At 51.3% G+C, this 22354-nt stretch overlaps 1 protein-coding gene across 5 annotated transcripts in view; it reads left to right on the top strand.

Moving 5' to 3' along the window:
- HEATR5A (HEAT repeat containing 5A) overlaps nucleotides 1-22354 on the top strand; it is a 399007-nt gene that overhangs the window by 277726 nt on the left and 98927 nt on the right. For all 5 annotated transcript variants that reach the window (XM_085627402.1, XM_085627405.1, XM_085627403.1 and 2 more), the window contains one exon: nucleotides 2233-2412. In XM_085627402.1, the coding sequence (XP_085483528.1) occupies nucleotides 2233-2412 (180 nt within the window). The remainder of the gene's footprint in view (nucleotides 1-2232; nucleotides 2413-22354) is intronic.

The raw sequence follows: 22354 nt of genomic DNA, 5'->3' as shown, positions 1-22354 counted from the left end.
CTTTCAAAGTACATCTGTGCAACAAGGTCGTGTTGATCCGGACGGACAACATGACCGCAATGTACTACATACAGAAGCAGGGAGGGACACACTCTCCACAGTTGTCTCATCTGGCTCAGAGCATGTGGAAGTGGGCCATTCAGAGGAACATGTTCCTCATGGCGGAACACCTCCCCGGCAAGGACAACCAGATGGCGGATCTGCTCAGCAGACACAGCCACCAGATGCACGAGTGGGAGTTACACCCATCGGTACTCCAACCGTACTTCCAGCAGTGGGGTCACCCAGAAATAGACCTATTCGCGACAAGCGAAAACGCAAAATGCCAAAGCTTCGCCGCCAGATTCCCACACCCGCAGTCGCAGGGCAATGCGATATGGATGAACTGGTCCGGCAAATTTGCGTACGCTTTTCCTCCAGCACCGTTGATACCGCTGGTGGCTCGCAAACTCCGACAACACTCCCTGACACTCGTCCTAGTTGCTCCCACGTGGGCACGCCAGCCGTGGTACACCACCTTCCTCGAACTTTCCGTGGTACCGCATCAAAGGCTGCGGATCAAACCCGCGCATTTGACGCAGAACCATGGAGAGGTTCAGCACCCAGATCCGCAACAGCTGAACCTGGCGATCTGGCTCCTGAAGTCCTAGAGTTTGGCTATCTCAATCTGCCACCTGACTGTATGGACATCATCAAGGAGGCCAGGAGACCCACTACAAGAGCTTGCTATGCAGCCAAATGGAAACGGTTCGTCATTTATTGCGGTAATAATGACATTAACCCGCTGGACGCATCCATCCACAACATCATATGTTACCTCTTACACCTATACCGATGCAATCTGGCGTACACCTCTATACGGGTCCATTTGACCGCAATATCAGCCTATCTGCAAACCAGGCAGCACCTCTCTCTCTTCAGAGTGCCTGCCATCAAAGCATTCTTGGAAGGACTCAAACGAGTCATTCCACCTAGTCACCCACCGGCTCCAATGTGGAACCTCAACTTGGTCCTCACACGCCTGATGGGTCCACCCTTTGAACCTCTACACTCATGCGAGATTCAATTCCTTACCTGGAAAGTAGCCTTCCTGGTAGCGATCACTTCCCTAAGAAGAGTTAGTGAACTCCAGGCACTAACCGTTCAAGAGCCATTTATTCAGGTTCACGCCAACAGGGTCGTACTACGTACCAACCCCAAATTCATGCCCAAGGTAATATCGCAGTTCCACATGAACCAGACTATTGAACTGCCCGTTTTCTTCCAAAACCCACAAACTGTTGCAGAGAGGGCATTACATACACTAGATGTACGGAGGGCCCTCATGTACTACATCGACAGGACTAAACCCTTCAGGAAGACAAAACAACTGTTCGTTGCCTTTGCCCCACACCACAAAGGTAACGCCATCTCCAAAGCAGGGATAGCCAGATGGATAGTTAAGTGTATTCAAATCTGTTATCAAAAGGCAAAACGCACATTAACTATTCCACCACGAGCCCACTCAACACGCAAGTTGGGGGCTTCCATGGCCTTCCTAGGAAACATTCCCCTGCATGATATATGCAGAGCAGCCACATGGTCCACTACACACACATTTACAAAACACTATTGCGTAGATGTGCAGTCAAAACAGCAGGCAGCTGTAGGACAGGCTGTTCTCAAAACACTTTTTCAGACCGCTGCAGCTGGCACGGGTAGCCGCCGCCAATAGAGGGCACTGCTATGTATTCTATGCACAGATATGAATTCAGCAGCCCACATGCCTCGAACTGAATATGCTACTTACCAGTATGCATCTGTTCTTGGCATGTAGGGCTGCTGACATTCATATCGCCCTCCCTCCTCCCCGGCGCCTGTCGCAGCTGCAGCTCTCAGAATTATTGCAAGCATGGTCATCACTTTCTGTATCTACTCCATCACTGCCACAATGGCGAAAAACAATCTGAGGATGGAGAGGATGCCCATGCGCACTGTAGTCCAGGGGAGGAGTCACCTATCCAAGGATACTTCGAAGACTCTTCCAGGACAACAACGTGCAAACATCCGGACCCAACACTAGGCGGCGATCTATGCACAGATATGAATGTCAGCAGCCCTACATGCCAAGAACAGATGCATACTGGTAAGTAGCATATTCACTAGTTGAGAGCACCAGGACTGTTTTAATATTCACGTGTCAATTTGGTGAAAAAATGAAATTGAAGGAGCACGCGCCTCCCTGTTTGTTAGGTTTGCAGTGCCTGGATCACCAGCGGTGTGGTGAGCGACCTCAATGACCTTCGAAGGGTGCATCAGCTCCTGGTATCCTCCCTGATCAAAGTGCAAGCTGGCAAAGAAGGCCGGAACCAGCTGTACAACGAGAGCACGTCCACCATGGAGACCCTAGCAGTATTGAAAGCATGGGCTGAGGTACGTATGAGCCTGTGCATGTAGAAGTGGGGCCTGTTCGTGAACCATGGTAATACTTGGGTTGAGTTGCCAGAATAAATGTATGGTAAAGCAAAGTGTAGCAGAATGGGCAAGTGAGCAAAACTGCTTGGTAGATATTTAGCATTTATGAGATAATCAGTTTGAGGCAGATAATTTGCCTTCAACGTATTGCCAGGGAAGTCCTTGGAGAGCTGGCCTTTCTCCCCCAGCATATGCCCTGTAAAGTTTGTCCACAAGCAAGATTAATGTAAACGCGCTCCCTTCTATTCCACTGGCCAAGGTGTTGTAGCACATTGACATATTAGGCAAAAGAGTATGTTCGAGGCATATGAGCTGCAGATCGCACACTTCGCATTAGATCGCAATCTGGTGTTGGGCTCGGATGCTTGCACCTTGTTGTTGTCTTGGAAGAAGTCTTTATAGTCACGAGATAGGTGACTCCTCCCTTGGACAATAGTGCGCATGGGCATCGACTCCATCCTCAGATTGTTTTTTTTCGCCATTGGGTTCGGATGCAATTTTTGCGCACCGGTTCAAAACTTTAGTTTCAAACTTTTCGACGCGCAAAACTTTCACAAACTTTTCCGATTGACTAGACATATCGAAATCTCAATGCACCTTTCATCGGTTCGATTCCAGTCGTCGACACGGACCGCTGGGCCTATCGACGCCCTAAGGCCTACGGCTCATGGAAAGGACGCCTTTCAAATAATGCCCCCAGTTTGGAGCAAAATTTCCACACAGTGACCATCACAACGTCTGTAACCTGTGCCTCTCGCCAGATCACGACGAGTCCAGCTGCTCAGCCTGCGCCTCCTTTCGATTAAAGAAGACCATTCGAGATCGTCGAGCTCAACGACACGTCATGGTGCAGAGATCAGCTCTGGAACCGGTGGACATCTTCGACGAAGGCCCAGATGTCCCAGAAGAAGATTCCGAAGATCTCCAAATAGTGCCCGAGGCAGAAGACTCAGATGACCCCATCACTCCTGGGCAACGAGTGAGTACTACTGCCCCTACCCCAACCCCCAGACCAAAGCAGAAGGAACCGGTCAAGACTTCGCCTGTTGGCCCCAGTCGCGACCAAAAGCACACTTCAGAAGCCCTGCCTCCTGACCCGGCTCCGAAGAAAAAGACAAGCTTTCTGGTAGCTCGGGACCGAGCAAACTGCATGTACTAGTCCCACTGGCACCTTTGGCACCGAAGCCAAAAGAACACTCTGCTCCGAAATCTGCTCCGATTCCTTCCACTTCCAAAGGCAAACCGGCCTCGAACACATTGAAGCCTGTGGATAATCCTCCGAAGGCCAAAGAGCATAACACTCCCCAAAAGCCCCGCTCAGAACTGAAAAAATTGGCGCCGAAAGCTGTTATTGAGGAGGAGGAACTTTTTCATCCGGATCCTGTTGATCCTAAACAGAAAAAGATCTATATCAACCCTAAAACAGGACATGTCACAGCTGTGCCATGCAAGAAGAGGAAATTGGACACAGCACAAACCCCTCCAGTGCCTGTGAAGGACTGTGCCACATCACCTATGCCTCCTTTTCCTGTCCTTCCATCTAACACACCTCCTCTCCCCAAACCTGTTACACCGCCTCAGCCTGTAACTTCTCCACCACACCACCACCTCCAGACGATGATGATGATGACCATGGGGTGGGTAGTGACCCTAATGACCCGTTCACAGATCCAGATGACCCACCATAAGACGATTGGGATTGCAATGATCCAATAGATCCCCAGACCTCCCAAGCCCCCAACCATACCCAACAAAACCATCTCCTCCAGATGATATTGGGTTTGGACAACTCCTCAATAGGGCTGCTGTATTTCATGGGGTGCACATGCACTCAGACACACCAGAGGAGGATTTTCTTCCAGACACATTTGAACAGTCCAATAAAACTGTACAAATATTGCCAATGATTAAAAGGGGTCATTAAGCATGCTCTTGACATATTTAAAGATCCTGTACGGGCCAGGATTCTTAATCCTAGGATCGATATGAAATATAGACCTGCCCCTGACGATCCTGCGTACATCAAAGGTCAGCTGCCTCTAGATTCATTAGTAGTGTCCGATGCTAGAAAGCGAGCTAATTCACAAACCTCAGGGGACGCACCGCTCCCTGATAAAGAATCTAAATTACTTGACCCATCTGGCAAGAGGGTAGCTGCGCAGGCGGCCAATCACTGGCGCATAGCCAACACTCAAGCACTGCTGACTAGATATGATAGGGCCCATTATGACCAGCTGGAAACCCTATTACAGCATTTGCCTGACCAGTATAAAACTCAAGCAAATGACCTAATCCATGAGGGCAAACTAATCACCAACGCATCAATTAAATGTGCCCTTGATGCAGCAGACACTGCCGCTAGGTCTATTAATACTAGTATACTGCTCAGACGACATGCCTGGCTGCGCATTTCAGGCTTCAAGCAGGAGGTCCCAACAACCATTCTAAATCAGCCGTTCAAACAAAACCAACTTTTTGGGCCGGCTGTGGACACTGCTCTTGAAAAAATGAAAAAAGATAGACTGCGAAGTCCATGGGAGCGTTGCAGTCTCCGCAAACGCGTGGCTCCTTGCATTGCTCCTTTTATAGAGGAGCCTCCAAGAACGTGGTCACAGATAGCTCATCTTCCTTTAAAAACACCACCCAAACCTCCCCAATAGAGGATATTTTAGAGGAGGTTACGGAGGGAACAACAATCAAGGGAGAGGCCGAGGTAACCACAACACTCGTACCTCCCCTGCTGCTAAACAGTGACTTCCCTCCACTCCCCCCCCACCCCCAGACCATTCCACTCCGGTTGGGGGAAGATTAACACAGTTCCTACCTGTCTGGAACTCCATCACAACAGACAGGTGGGTGAGACAAATTATCCAATATGGTTACTGCCTAGAACTTAGCTACCCCCTCAAACATACCACCCAGACAGCGTCCATTGTCCGCAGACCATCCTACACTTTTGAAACAAGAGGTTCTCTCACTGCTTCAAAAGCACACCATAGAGCCAGTCCCTTTACTACACCAGGGAACAGGGGTTTCCTCCCTGTATTTCCTGATCCCCAAAAAGGACGGGACCCTACAGCCAATTCTCATCCTCCGACCCCTCAATCAGTACATACACTCGGATCATTTTCACATGATCACTCTCCAACAGGTGCTTCCACTACTACAACAAGGAGACTTCTTGCCACACTAGATCTCAAGGACGCCTACTTCCACATTCCCATACATCCTGCTCACAGGAAGTATCTAAGGTTCGTACTGGACAGACAACACTATCAGTTCAAAGTTCTTCCATTCGGCGTCACCACTGCTCCAAGAGTGTTTACCAAGTGCCTTGCAGTAGTAGCAGCACAACTACGAAGACAACAGATCCATGTCTTCCCGTATCTGGACGACTGGCTAATAAAAGCCAGATCGTTCAACCAGTGTATCCAACACACTCATCAAACCATCCAAACACTGCACAACTTGGGGTTCACAATCAACTATACCAAGTCGCACCTTCAGCCCTCTCATGTACATCAATATCTGGGGGCCACAATAAATACTTCCACAGCTCTAGCGTATCCCAGCCCAGCCAGGATAGCCAGTATACAAGCTCTCATCACCAGATTTCAAATCCAACACTCTCTCCAAGCCAGAGTGTTCATGCAACTCATAGGCATGATGGCATCTTGCGTTTTCATCGTACCTCACGCTAGACTTCAAATGCGTCTCTCACCAGGCCGGGTCACCCCCTTGCTCCTCCTGCCGCCTCCTGCTCCTGCCTGCCAGCCTTGCCGCAGAGCCGCCCGCTCGCCAGTTTCCCACTGCAGCTCGCCACAGGCCCCGCCCACCACCGGCCCATTGGCTGAGCCGCTCCCGCCGCCCAGCTGACCCGCCCTCTCGTCCCCCTTCTTATGACGCCCCCAGAGCGACCGCGCAGCGGACGCGCGCAGCGGGATCGCCGACTGAGCGCCGAAGGTGCGCCAAAGGTAAGCCCGTCTGCGCCCGTCCGTGCCTGGCCCGCGCCCAGTGCCAGGACCCCTGGCCCCCGCAGACCCCAGCCCACCCGCCGGACGTACGACGCCGCCACCCTCAACGCACTCAAAGCCGGCCGAATCCCAGGATGCTACCGAGCCACCCCGAGACGCACCCACGGACCCTTCTGCTGCAACGCCTGCAAGTTCACCTGCATCCGGACCAGCACCAACCAAGACCAAGACGAGCAACAGCAGCAGCCACCTGAAATGCATCCTGCTCAACACCCGCTCCGTCCACAGACACGCCATCGAGCTCTGGAACCTGCTCGACACAACCTCACCAGACGTCGCCTTCCTCACGGAAACCTGGATGAACGCCTCTTCAGCGCCCGACATCGCCATCCCAGACGGCTACAAGATCATCCGAAGGGACCGCATCAACCAGACCGGAGGAGGCATCGCCATCATCCACAGGAACACCATCCGCATCACGACCAACACCGACGACACCCTCGCACCCGCCGAGCACCTGCACTTCCAGGTCCACATCAACCCCAAGACCACCCTCAGAGGCACCCTCATCTACAGACCCCCGGGACCACGCACACAATTCAGCGAAGACATCGCCGACTTCATCAGCCCGCACGCTCTCCTCTCCGCTGACTACATCCTCCTCGGGGACCTCAACTTCCACCTGGAGAACAACAACGACCGCAACACCACCACCCTGCTGGACAACCTCGCTAACCTGGGACTCAAGCAGCTGGTCACCACCCCCACCCACTACGCCGTACACACACTCGACCCAGTCTTCTCATCCAGCAAGGACATCGCCTTCAGCCACGCCACCGGACTCCACTGGACGGACCACAGCTGCGTCCACTTCAGCTTCAGAAGGACCACGAACCACCACCACCACCAGCAACAGGTTGCACGCAGAAGCTGGAACAAGATCACAGCCGACCAGCTCGTGACCTCCCTGAGCATGAACCCTCCCACCAGCGCAACGAACCCAAGCCAGGCGGCCACCAACCTCGCGAAGTGGATCAGCAACTGCGCAGATGACCTCGCCCCTCTGAAGACCCCGCCTAGCAGACCCGGCAGCAAGAAAGCCCCATGGTTCACCGACGAGCTCAAGAGCTCCAAGAAGAACTGCCGAGCCCTCGAGAGAACATGGCGCAGAGACCCAACACCGGACAACATGACGGCCCTCAAGCTCGCCACCCGAAAGCACCACCAACTCATCCACGCCACCAAGAAAACCGCATTCAAGGAACGACTGGACAACAACGCACACAACAGCAAGGAACTCTTCAACATCGTTAAAGAGCTCTCCAATCCCAACGCCGGAAACAACGACATCACCCCTTCGCAAGACCTCTGCAACTCCCTCGCCTCCTACTTCCACAACAAGATCGCGGACATACACAACAGCTTCAGCACTCAACCGACGCAGGCCACGACCGAACCACCGCCCCCCACCACCACCCTCCACGCCTGGACCCCGATCAGCACCGAAGACACCGTCCGCACGATGAACTCCATCCACTCCGGATCTCCTACCGACCCCTGCCCTCACCACGTCTTCAACAAGGCCGACGCTGTCATCGCACCCCACCTGCGGGACATCATCAACACCTCCTTCGACACCGCTACCTTCCCGGAGAGCTGGAAGCACGCCGAACTCGGCGCTCTACTAAAGAAGCCATCAGCCGACCCCACCGACCTCAAGAACTACCGCCCCATCTCGCTGCTCCCGTTTCCTGCAAAAGTCATCGAGAAGGCCGTCAACAAGCAGCTGGCCGCCTTCCTCGAGACGAACGGTTCCCTCGACCTCTCGCAGTCTGGCTTCCGGGCCAACCACAGCACCGAGACCGCCCTGATCGCAGCCACCGATGACATCCGAGCACTGCTTGACAACGGAGAAACAGCAGCCCTCATCCTCCTAGACCTCTCCGCAGCCTTCGACACTGTCTGCCACCGTACACTAGTGCAGCGACTCAGCAACGTCGGAATCCAGGAGAAGGCACTGGAGTGGATCATCTCCTTCCTCGCCGGAAGGACACAGAGAGTCCGCCTCCCCCCGTTCAGATCTGAAGCCACCGAAGTCATCTGCGGCGTTCCTCAAGGCTCCTCGCTCAGTCCAACCCTCTTCAACGTCTACATGAGCCCCCTCGCAGACATCGCACGCCAGCACAACCTCAACATCATCTCCTACGCCGACGACACCCAGCTGATTCTCTCCCTCACCAACGACCCCGCCACCGCCAGAGCCAACCTTCACGAAGGGATGAAAGAAGTAGCCGAATGGATGAAGAACAGCTGCCTGAAACTGAACTCGGACAAGACGGAAGTCCTCATCCTGGGATCCTCACCCTCCGCCTGGGACGACTCCTGGTGGCCCCCCGCCCTAGGCAGCGCACCCAAACCAACAGACCACGCACGCAACCTGGGCTTCATCCTGGACTCCTCCCTCTCCATGACCAGACAAGTCAACGCCGTCTCCTCGTCGTGCTTCAACATCCTGCGCATGCTACGTAAGATCTTCCGGTGGATCCCCACCGAGACCAGGAAGACGGTCACCCAGGCCCTCGTCACCAGCCGTCTGGACTACGGCAACTCCCTCTACGCCGGAACCACTGCCAAACTCCAGAAGAGACTCCAGCGAATCCAGAACGCCTCAGCACGACTCATCCTGGACATCCCCCGTCGCAGCCACATCTCCGGACACCTGAGAGACCTGCACTGGCTCCCGGTCAACAAGAGAATCACCTTCCGACTCCTCACCCACGCACACAAAGCCCTACACAACCAAGGCCCAGGATACCTCAACAGCCGCCTCAACTTCTACGCTCCCAAACGCCAGCTTCGATCGACCGGCCACGCCCTCGCCGCCGTCCCCCGCATCCGAAGAGCCACCACAGGGGGACGGTCCTTCTCCTACCTCGCCGCCAAGACATGGAACTCCCTCCCGACCCACCTCTGCCTGACCCAGGACCACCTCGCCTTCAGGAAGCAACTCAAGACCTGGCTGTTCGAGCAGTAGCGGACCCCCCTCCCCCAGCGCCTTGAGACCCTCTGGGTGAGTAGTGCGCTATATAAATGCTTTGATTGATTGATTGATTGATTGGTCCCTTACAGGAATGTCTGGCACATCAATGGAATCAGGCTCAGGGACAACTTACAGATCTGGTGTTGGTGGACAGCCGCACACATCGCTCTCTACAGTGGTGAAACACAACAAACCAGTCCAAAGGGCGTCCGTTCCTCGAGCCTGTTCCACAGATAGTACTTACAACAGACGCATCACTCACAGGGTGGGGAGCCCATCTCTTAGACCACACAACGCAGGGCAAATGGATCACTCAACAAAAAGTGCTCCACATCAATCATCTGGAACTACTAGCGATATTCCTAGCTCTGAAATCATTCCAACTCCATGTACAAAACAAAGCCGTCCTGATCCGGACAGACAACATGACGGCCATGTATTACATACAAAAACAAGGAGGCACACATTCTCTACAACTGTTCCAGCTTGCACAGAACATTTGGAGGTGGGCCCTCCCACAAAACATATGCCTCCTCGCAGAACACCTTCCAGGAGTTCACAATCACATTGCGGATCTGTTAAGTCGACAGACCCAACAAATTCACAAATGGGAATTATCCACAAGTTCTTCTACCATTTTTCTAGATGTGGGGCCAACCAGACATAGACCTGTTCGCCAAACATGAAAACGCAAAATACCCAACCTTCGCCGCGAGGTTTCCACACCCGCTGTCCAAGGGCAATGCGATGTGGATGAACTGGTCAGGCAGATTTGCGTACGCTTTTCCGCCACTCCCACTGATTCCACTAGTGGTACGCAAGCTCCGATAACAGTCTCTAAAAATGATCCTAGTGGCTCCCACATGGACACGCCAACCGTGGTTCACAACACTGTTGGAACTCACTAGTCTCACACTAAAAACTACGCCTCTCCCCATCACTACTAACGCAGAACCATGGAGAGATAAGGCACCCCAATCCAACTCAACTGAATCTCGCGATCTGACTCCTGAAGTCCTAGAGTTCGGTTACCTTAAACTTCCACCGGACTGTATGAATATCATTAAAGAGGCCAGGCGCCCTACCACCAGAGCTTGCTATGCAGCAAAGTGGAAAAGATTCGCCATTTACTGCACTAGCAATCATATCGATCCACTGGATGCGTCCATCCAGAACATCATTTGCTACTTACTACATTTGCAAAGATGTAATCTAGCATACTCAGCCATACGTTTACATCTAGCAGCACTTGCTGCTTATCTGCAAAACAGACAACACTTGTCACTTTTCAGGGTCCCAGCAATTAAAGCCTTCATGGAGGGCCTTAAACGAATCATACCTCCCAGATTACCACCCTCTCCAGTGTGGAATCTCAACATTGTGCTTACTAGACTCATGGGACCTCCATTTAAACCTCTGCATAAATGTGTACTTCAGTTCCTCACATGCAAAGTTGCTTTCCTTATTGCAATCACCTCTCTCAGGAGGGTAAGTGAGATCCAGGCTTTAACCATACAAGAACCATTCTTACAATTACATCGTAACAAAGTGGTTCTCAGAACAAACCCAAAATTCCTGCCTAAAGTCATCTCTGCAATTCATCCTAATCAATCTGTGGAGCGACCAGTGTTTTTTTAAAACCCGGACTCCGTAGCAGAGAGAGCTCTTCACACCCTAAATGTCAAAAGAGCTCTACTATATTACATTGACAGGACTAAATCCTTTCGCAAAACAATTGTTTGTAGCTTTCTCTCCACCGCATAAGGGTAATCCCATCTCCAAAGCTGGGATTGCAAGATGGATCGTTAATGTATCCAAATATGCTACCAAAAAGCCAAGCGCACGTTAACAATTCCCCCTAGAGTGCACTCAACACGCAAACTAGGGGCTTCCATGGCATTCTTAGGGAACATTCCCCTAGAAGACATTTGTAAGGCAGCGACATGGTCTACAACACACACCTTCACTAAACACTATTGTGTTGACGTGCAAGCCAAGCAACAAGCTTCTGTAGGCCAAGCTGTTCTTAAAACTCTTTCAAACTACTGCAACCGATACAGGTGACCACTGCTAGGGGAGATACTGCTATACAGTCTATGCTAAGTGTGTGATCTGCAGCTCATATGCCTCGAACGGAATATGCTACTTACCAGTATGCATCTGTTCTTGGCATGTAGAGCTGCAGAGACACACACACCCACCCACCTCCCCGAGACCTGTATCTGTTCCAGCACTGTCTTACTTAGACAACACACATGGACATCTCTCTCTCTCTTTTCTACAAACTCCATCATTTCCCATCATGGCGAACAACAATCTAACGATGGAGTTGATGCCCATGCGCACTGTCGTCCAAGGGAGGAGTCACCTATCTCGTGACCAAAGACTTCTTCCGAAGACAACAACAACCTGCAAGCATCCGATTCCAACACCAGATGGCGATCTACTATCCTAAGGTCGGTCTCTGTCCCATTCCCAGTCCAGAAGTTAAAGGAATCAATCCAGAGATCGTTCATAATTGTGTTCCAGAATCTTCGAGTAAGTCGAAGAAAAATCATTAAAAATTCAATCAGGACTCTTCTCGCCATGCTTGTACTCCTATCAAGGTGTGAGTGTGTCACAATCTAGCTCCCTAAGCCTTTTTGACTTCTGAGCCTATCCCGCAACTTGTCCCAGCACTATCAGAGTTTTCCACTGCCATAGCGACACCGAGCCAGATCCAAGAGTTAAGTGAGGCCATGCTCCTAATGTTGGGATTCCTTTCAACTATCTCTGGTGCACCTGCGCCCTAAGGATTCAAGAGGCACTTCATATGATACAATACCACCGGCAGTTTCGCCGTCTGCACCAGTTGAACCCTCCGGATCCACCACTGGGCCTCCTCTTGCTCTTGTTCCGACTCCTCTGATGTGGTGCTTATGCAGATTTCGATGCCGGAGGACAGGGTACCATTGTGTTCTCCAAGTTCATGACACTATGACCTCTAGCAAGGCCAGACCCGTTTTCCATCAAACCACAACCTGTGTTTGCCATCCCAACTCCACAAGGAAGTTCCCACACAGATCTGCTACACATTTGTCAAGAAGCTGCCTCCTGAAGCACTGTGAACTCCTTCCAGCAGGGAAAAAGCTGGTACTTCTGCTTTGACTCGCACTGATTCTGACAGTGACATCTGCCAGGCAGTTATGTGGGCAGCGCTACTGTCTGAACAGCCAGGTTCACCAAGAGGGGTTTGTCGCCTGCTCAGTGATCATGAACTTTTTGGTAGGAGTCCATTCACAGACCCACCTGCAAATAGAGAATGCTTTGGTTCCTATTTTAAAGGTGAAGAGTCTGCAGTTAGAAGTCTCAATATGAAGTTACTTACCTTTGGTAATGCTTTTTCTGGTATAGACTTTATCTAACTGCAGATTCCACACGACCCTCCCATCCTGCCCTTTCCGTGCACCAGACTCTCTTCTTTACTAAGATCCCAAGTAATCTGCACATTGGTCACAACCAAGTTGCTTTTGGGGCTCTCCATCTCGGCACGCAGACCCTCTTGAAAGCAACTGACATCTAGGCCCAGGAGTGGCTCCTTTAGAGGCTCTGCACATCATTGCTGGAGCAGACCGGCATTCGTGTGGAGCCCCAAAGCGGCACCTACCTGCACACAGAGGCACTGCTCAAAACTGCTTCTGACACATGAGGAATATTCAAAAGGTGGGGAATCTGCGTTAAGATTGAGTCTCTTGAAGAGAAATTACTGAAGGTAAGCAACTTGTTCTTCAAGACAATGTGCAGTCGATAAGGGACAGGCTTTGATTTTTTTTTTTTCTACACAGCTAGAAATACACAGCTTCAGATTGATGGGTGCCACAAATTGTTCTAAAAATATATGCCCTGCCGTTCACATCATTGTCCCTCACCAGCCTCCCCACCCCTTTCCTGGTATTCTACCTCTCCTTAGTCCAGTTTTGAAAAACATACCACCATCTCTCTCCAGCAAGTCAGATCCCTTTAGGCCAAGGGGCCAAAGAGAGGGTGCTGGAGTCAGAAAGGTACTTCCTGGTGTCCAGGAAGGATGGCGAGCTCAGTCCGATTCTTCACCATGGTCCTGAATGCCAAGGAAGGACACATTCAGAATGCTCACGCTGGCCCAGGTTCTTTAGCCCTGCACCCTGGAGATTGGGTGCTATCTTTGGGCTTGCAGGATGTGTGCTTTCTCGTGGCTGTCTTGCAGTCCCACACATGCTGCCTTTGGTTTATGGTTGGGCCAAAGCAGTTCCATTTTGCTCTTCTGTCCTTCAGCCTCACCCCTTCGGTGTTTACAAAGATAACCGTGGTGGCGGTTCTTCGCAGGTGTGAGGTACATGTATTTCCATACCTATGACTGGCTGCTTAAGGTGGGCTCGCCTCAGTCAGTCACAGTCCATCTCTGAATGAAGATCACCCTGCTTTCATCCCTTGGTCTTTCCATCAGTGAACGGAAATCCCATCTGATGCCTACCCAGAGAATTCCCTTCTAAAGGGGCCATCTTAGAGACAGTGGTGTTGAAGGACTTGTCACCCCTGCAAGAATCCTGGGACATTTAGGCAATGATCCTAAAATCTTTGACTCGATTGGTCTTGGTGAGGTTGGTTCTGAGGCTTCTTGAGCTGCTAGCATTACGCATCCTCCTGGCCCCTTGGGCACGTTGATACATACATGCTGTGCAATGAAATCTCCATTTCCAGCTGCCACAACACTGGGGGTGCCGGGCGGACAGCATCTGCACCTTGAAGGGGATAGCCTAGGATTTCAGTAGTGGCAGGTATGAGAAAGTGCCATCTTGCTTGCCTGGTATGCCCCCACTTTTTGCTGAACTTATGATGTACTTTGACTGAGTGTGCCCTGGGCTCCTGCCAATCGGGTACCCAGGGCTTATGTTCTTTCCCTAAAACTGCATTGAAAACGAAACCCAATTGGCATCTCTGGCCACAGGTCTCTGTGACACGGAAGGTCTCTAAGGGCTCCAGCACTTATTGTGCCACCCTTAGAGGTCCTGTACCTTTACACTCACACACTGCCTTTGTAGGCTGCATGTCTTGGTGCAGAACCAAGTGAAGTCAATATGGCACACATCCCTGTGTGCCATGCCTACAACCCACTGCCCTGGCATACATCAATCACCCCTCTGGCTGGGTGCACTATACCAGTGATTAGGGTACAGGTGCATGAGCCCTGTACCCCTACAGTGTCTAAGTCCATTCTTAAACATTGTAAGTGCAGTGCTGCCATTAAGAGTATATGGTGCTGGAAGTTTGTCATTACGAACTCCACAGCACCATAATGGCTACTCTGAAAACTGGGAAGTTTGGTATCAAACTTCTCCGCACATTAAACCGACACTGATGCCAGTGTAGGATTTAACGAAAAATGCACACACAGCGCATCTTATAGATGCCCCCTGAAAAGCGACCTACCACTAGTGTCCAGGCGGAGTGGCTGCTTTTGAGCTGCCACCACCAGACGTATCTGGACCCCTGGGTCGAGAGCCTGCTGCTCTCGGGGGGCCTGAAACCATGCACATCCTGGGACGAGGTGCCAAGCCTCCTCCCCAGGATGGGCAGGGTTCATGAAGGAAAGCTTCAAAGGCATGCCGCCTATGTGAGCCTCCCCAGACCATTGACTGCTTTCAGCAACTGGTCCCACTGGTTCTACCCCCCACTTTGGGCGGGAGAACCGGCGGGATAAACAAGTGAGGGTAAGCGGTGTGCCCACCTCTGCCAACTCCACCCCTCAGTTGGGGAGGTGCGGTGAAGCACAACTCTGAGTCCCCGCCCTCTTGAGGATGGGGGGACCTAGCCAACCAGGGACAGGCTCGTGCCCCCCTCCCACTGGAGGGTGGCACGATAGGGGGTGTACCCACCCCAGGGAAGGGACCCATTGGTCCCTGCCCATACCTACCTGTAACGCCCCTAAATCTAGTATTTAGGTGGCACCTTGAACCTTGCTTCCTCAGATCCAGCCTGACAACAAGAAGATAAGAAGAAGGACCGAACAGCCGTGCAGCGAGCTAACAAGAGGACAACGCCCAGTGACTTGGCCCCAGCCCTACCGGTTTATCTCCCCTCGAACCTGCTCATGCGAAATACTGGTGTGTCCTGCAGCCAGCAACCTCAAACGCTGGAGAACCTGCCTGCCTTGACTTCCAAGACTGCTTCTCCCGTGAACACCGGATTTATTCAAACTGCAGCTTCTAGCTCCGGCCGGATACCGCGAATCCAGCCCATTTTGCACCCGCCGATCCCGGCCCGAGGGGAAAAACACAAGGTGGCCCCCCCCGACGATCCTGACCCGAGTGTTGGCGACCCCTGACCTGCCTCAAGCCTCCAGCTGACGCCGGCAGCCTAAATTCAGAAGGCCCCCCTGACCGTGACCTGGAGCTGGTAAGAACATCCGACCCCAAAAGGCACCCCTGCACTCGACGCCCCACGGCCTTGTGTGCCCTAACCAACAGTGCCTAACCAACCCTTAACTTCCCAACTTACCTCTCAAAGTGGTGGTCGCACCCAGAAGTCCTTCGTCTCCCTGCCTGCAGTGCTTTTGCAAACCGGAGGTTCTTGATTGAAAACAGGGCACCCGACCTAAAAACAGCACGCTGCACCCAGCCGCCCTAGTGCCGCTGAGCGTGCACCTTTGGTGTTAATTTGGTTCCCTATTTGCCCTGACCTAAACCCTAGGACCTTTGCTCCCACAGCTGTGTGGCCTGCTTGCCAGCAGCCACCAACCGGAGGCCCCCTATCCTCCATAGGATAACATTGGGCCTCAACACTCTGCACCCGGCCGCCCTAGTGCCGCTGAGGGTGAAACAAAAGTGCATCACTGACCCTGGGGGACCCCCGAGTCTAACCCCAGACCTGAACTCCCACAGACGATTACTTACCTGTGAACCGAGAACCTGTTTTTCCTCCATAGTATAACATTGACAATTTTCTTCCAGAAAGTTTCTGAGTGTGGAGTTTTGAAATCTAAAGATATTCTTTAAAAATCCTGCGAATAACCAAAACATATTTACTTACCTGTTTCCAGGAAATGTCCCAATGCTGAATTTAGGTATCCAGCGCTGAGTTAGAAAAGTAGCGAGAAAAGTAACTTACCTGCAATTTACTGAAAAAGCCTATTCATTCCAATGTACTATATGTTCGAGGCATATGAGCTGCAGATCACACACTGAGGATAAGATCGCCATCTGGTGTTGGGCTCGGATGATTGCAGGTTGTTGTTGTCTTCGGAAGAAGCCTTTGGTCACGAGGTTGGTGACTCCTCCCCTGGACAACAGTGCGCATGGGCATCCACTCCATCGGCAGATTGTTTTTTTCCGCCATTGGGTTCGGATGAACTTTTTTCCGCTCCAGCAGAAAACTTCCAGCAATCGATTTAACTCTTTAATCTTCATTCCATCGACGTCGACATCAACTCGGACCGGTTCCGGAAGCGGCTGATGGACAGGACACCCTTCAAAAAATGCCCCCAGTGTGGAGCGAAGTTCCCCCACAGTGACCACCACGAGGTTTGCAACCTCTGCCTGTCGCCGGAACACAACGAGTCCACCTGTCCAGCTTGTTCCGCTTTCCGTTCGAAGAAGACCCTCCGGGACCGAAGAGCTCGACGCCATATCATGGCCAAACCAGCTCCAGAACCGGAGGACATCTTTGCTCAAGATGTTCCCGAAGACGACACCGAAGATCTCGAGATCGTGTCCGAGGCCGACGATTCCGATGACCTCATCACTCCAGGGCAGCGTGTGAGTACCACCCCCCCTGCCCCTGCCCCATCCAAAAAAGCATTGGTCAAGACTCCGCCAGCTGGGCCCAGTCGCGACCGGAAATCCTCTTCAGAAGCCCCGCCCTCGGGCCCGGCTCCGAAGACATCTAAGCCTGTGGGTGGCTCGGGCTCGAGCAAACCTCACCTGATTGTGCCTTTAACACCCTTGACACCCCAACACCCACTGTCGGCACCGAAACAGGCTCCAAGACCGAAATCTCCTTCGGCACAGAAACGTTCCTCGGCACCGAAGTCTCCACCGGCACCGAGACGTTCTTCAACATCGATGCCTGAAAGTCCATCGGCACCGAAAACTCAGTCGGCACCGAAAACTCAGCCGGCTCCGAAAACTCAGCCGGCTCCGAAAAATCCATCGGACCCGAAAAAATCATCGGCGCCGAAAAATGCGTCCCCGCCGAAAAAAGCTCATAAAGACCCGAAGCGGACATCACAGACACCACCTTCGGAGCCAGATGAACTTTTTCGACCAGATCCTACTCAGAAGCGGATCTACATCAATCCTAACACGGGACATGTGACTGCCATCCCATATAAAAAGCGGAAGCTGGACACTACACCTCCCCCAGCTCCCATACGGAAAAAGGACTGTGCTACTTCACCACTTCGTCCTTCCTCTCCTGTTTTACCTCCTAACCCGTCCCCCCCTCCTCCTCCTGATTCTCCTTTACCTTTACCTTTACCATCTCCCTATCATTCACCTCCTCCACAGGATGATAATGATGACTTAGGGGGAGGGGCGGACCCTGATTTATTTAATGATCCTGTTGATCCAAACGACCCTTTTACGTTCCCAGACCCAGCACCCATGGATGACTGGTCTTATCCTATACCTGACATGCCTGACCCCACTACCTACCCCTCCAAGCCCTCCCCTCCTGATGACCACCTAGGGTTCGGCCAACTTATAAATAGGGCAGCATCATTCCACGGCGTTACAATGCACACAGACGCCCTTGAAGAGGACTTTCTCCTTGATACCTTTGAGCAGTCACAAAAGACTGTTCACATACTGCCCATGATCAAAGGGGTTATAAAGCATGCTACTGAAGTCTTTAAGGACCCTGTTCGAGCTAGGGTTCTCAACCCACGCATCGAAAAAAAGTACCGACCAGCCCCGCAAGACCCTGCATACATTAAGGCCCAGCTCCCTTTAGACTCCCTAGTCGTATCAAATGCCAGGAAGCGCGCTAAGTCACAGACAACTGGAGAAACGCCTCCCCCAGACAAAGAGTCTAAGCTTTTAGAAGCATCGGGCAAACGGGTCGCCGCGCAGGCGGCTAACCATTGGCGTATTGCGAATACCCAGGCCCTGTTAGCCAGGTATGATAGAGCGCATTATGACCAACTTGAGGACCTTATGCAACATCTGCCTGAACCTTTTAAGTCCCAGGCCTCTGACCTCATCCAAGAAGGCAAATTAATATCTAATGCCTCCATTAAATGCGCCTTAGATGCAGCGGACACTGCTTCTAGAGCGGTCAATACTAGCGTCTTACTCAGACGACATGCCTGGCTCCGTATTTCCGGTTTTAAACCGGAGGTTCAAACCGCAATTCTAGCTCAACCTTTCAACCAAGAGCAACTATTTGGCCCTGCAGTGGATACTGCATTAGAAAAAATGAAAAAGGATAATGAAACTGCCAAGTCTATGGGAGCACTGCAGTCTCATCAAAACCGGGGTTCCTTTCGTCGCTCCTTTTATAGAGGAGGCTCCAAAAACACATCAACTGAGACCACGTCCACCTTTAAAAATTCTGGACAAACATCCCCTAACAGAGGTTATTTCCGGGGAGGTTATAGGGGAAACAATAACAAAGGTCGAGGGCGGGGCAACAACAACAACACCCGCACCTCACCAGCCACCAAACAGTGACTTGCCACCACTCCCCCCAGACCATTCCACTCCGGTCGGGGGGCGACTCCAACAATTCCTGCCTGTCTGGACTTCCATCACCACAGACAGGTGGGTAAGACAAATTATCCAGTCTGGCTACTGCCTCGAACTCATACAATTCCCCCCAAACATACCGCCCAAACAACGTCCAATGTCCTCGCATCATCTCTCTCTCCTCAAACAAGAAGTTCAATCCCTGTTACAAAAACATGCGATAGAACCAGTCCCCCTTCAACATCAGGGAAAAGGGGTATATTCTCTATACTTCCTCATTCACAAAAAGGACAAAACACTAAGGCCCATACTGGATCTCAGACTACTAAACCAGTATATACATTCGGATCATTTTCACATGACCACTCTCCAACAAGTCCTCCCACTTTTACAACAGGGAGACTTCCTCGCCACATTGGACCTCAAGGACGCATACTTTCACATCCCTATGCATCCCGCTCACAGAAAATATCTACGATTTGTGGTAGATGGGCAACACTATCAATTTACAGTTCTCCCATTCGGAGTAACAACAGCACCCAGAGTGTTCACCAAGTGCCTAGCAGTCGTGGCAGCGCATCTCAGAAGACAACAGATCCATGTCTTCCCCTATCTGGACGATTGGCTCATAAAAGCCAATACATACCAAAAATGCGTTCTCCACACTCATCGCACGATTCAAACTCTCCACGATTTGGGATTCACTATCAACTACCCCAAATCCCACCTACAACCTTCCCACTTACATCAGTATCTAGGAGCAACCATAGATACATCCAAAGCCATTGCCTATCCCAGCACAGCCAGGATAGCCAGTATACAAAATCTCATCTCTCAATTTCAAACTCATCCATCTCTTCCAGCAAGAGTGTTCATGCAGCTCCTAGGCATGATGGCGTCATGCATCTCCATAGTCCCACACGCACGACTTCAAATGCGTCCCTTACAGGAATGCTTAGCACAACAGTGGAACCAAGCTCACGGACAACTTACCGATCTGGTGTTGGTGGACAGTCGCTCACTTCGATCACTGAAATGGTGGAACACCATCAACCTGTCCAAAGGGAGACCGTTCTTAGAGCCTCTTCCACAAGTTGTGCTAACTACAGACGCATCTCTCACGGGGTGGGGAGCCCACCTCCTTCACCATACCACTCAGGGCAGATGGACCAGCCAACAAAAACTGCTCCACATCAACCACCTGGAACTCTTAGCAGTGTTCCTAGCACTAAAATCCTTTCAAATTCACCTAAAGAACAAAACTGTCCTCATACGCACAGACAACATGACGACAATGTATTATATACAGAAACAGGGAGGGACACACTCTCTCCAACTGTCCCAACTGGCACAGCAAATCTGGAGATGGGCAATTCCCCAAAACATCTACCTGTTAGCAGAACATCTCCCAGGGATCCACAATCAAGTGGCCGACCTCCTAAGTCGCCACACACAACAGATCCACGAATGGGAACTACACCCCAAGGTTCTACTCCCCTTCTTCCAAAAGTGGGGACAACCAGACATAGACCTGTTCGCCACTCCCGAAAACACAAAATGCCCAACCTTCGCCGCCAGGTTTCCACACCCACAGTCGAAGGGCAATGCCCTATGGATGAACTGGTCAGGCAGATTTGCGTACGCCTTTCCGCCTCTCCCACTAGTTCCATTTGTGGTACGCAAACTGAAACAACAGTCACTAACACTAATACTAGTGGCTCCCACTTGGGCACGTCAACCGTGGTTCACCACACTTCTGGAACTATCTTTAGTTCCACATCAAAAGCTACGCCTCTCCCCGGATCTATTAACCCAGAACCATGGAGAAATCAGACACCCAGATCCTCAAACACTGAACCTAGCGATCTGGCTCCTGAGGTCCTAGAGTTCGGTTACCTCAATCTCCCTCCAGACTGTATGAATATCATAAAGGAAGCCAGACGACCTACTACTAGAGCGTGTTATGCCGCTAAATGGAAACGATTTGCCATCTACTGCGCTAATAATGACATACATCCATTGGATGCTTCCATCCAAAACATCATTTGCTATCTACTACACTTGCAAAGATGCAATCTAGCGTATTCCTCTATACGTTTACACCTAGCAGCCTTGGCAGCCTACTTGCAAAATAGGCAACACCTGTCCCTCTTTAAGGTACCAGCCATCAAAGCGTTTATGGAAGGTCTCAAAAGAATTCTTCCCCCAAGATTGCCACCTGCACCAGTGTGGAATCTCAATGTGGTTCTAACAAAACTCATGGGTCCCCCATTTGAACCTATGCACAAATGTGAATTGCAATTCCTAACATGGAAGGTAGCCTTCCTTATCGCAATCACTTCCCTGCGCAGAGTAAGTGAAATACAAGCACTTACACTTGAGGAACCTTTCTTACAACTACACCGTAACAAAGTGGTTCTTAGGACAAACCCTAAATTTCTTCCAAAAGTGATTTCCCCTTTCCACCTTAACCAATCAGTAGAACTACCGGTCTTCTTCCCAAATCCAGACTCGGTAGCTGAAAGGGCCCTACATACCTTAGATGTTAAAAGAGCCTTGCTTTATTACATCGACAGGACAAAACCTTTTCGAAAGACAAAACAACTCTTTGTTGCTTTCGCGCCACCACACAAAGGCAACCCGATCTCCAAATCAGGAATAGCCCGGTGGATAGTTAAATGCATCCAAATATGCTACCTCAAGGCTAAACGTACACTTACAGTTCCCCCTAGGGCGCACTCCACGCGTAAAATAGGGGCTTCTATGGCCTTCTTAGGCAATATTCCCTTAGAAGACATTTGCAAGGCAGCCACATGGTCTACCACGCATACCTTCACTAAACACTATTGTGTTGACGTGCAGGCCAAACAACAGGCCTCCGTGGGCCAGGCTGTCCTAAAAACTTTATTTCAAGCTGCTGCAACGGATACAGGCGACCACCGCTAAGGGGAGCACTGCTGTATAATCTATCCTCAGTGTGTGATCTGCAGCTCATATGCCTCGAACGGAATATGCTACTTACCAGTATGCATCTGTTCTTGGCATGTAGAGCTGCAGAGTCACACACGCCCGCCCGCCTCCCCGGGACCTGTATCTGTTCCAGCATCCGTCTTACTTAGACATTACACATGGACATCCTTTCTTTCTTTTCTATATACTCCATCTTTTCCCATCATGGCGAAAAACAA

The sequence above is a fragment of the Triturus cristatus genome, chromosome 9, assembly GCF_964204655.1.
Source record: "Triturus cristatus chromosome 9, aTriCri1.1, whole genome shotgun sequence".
Taxonomy (NCBI): Eukaryota; Metazoa; Chordata; class Amphibia; order Caudata; family Salamandridae; genus Triturus; species Triturus cristatus.
This window is presented reverse-complemented; position numbering and strand designations above follow the sequence as displayed.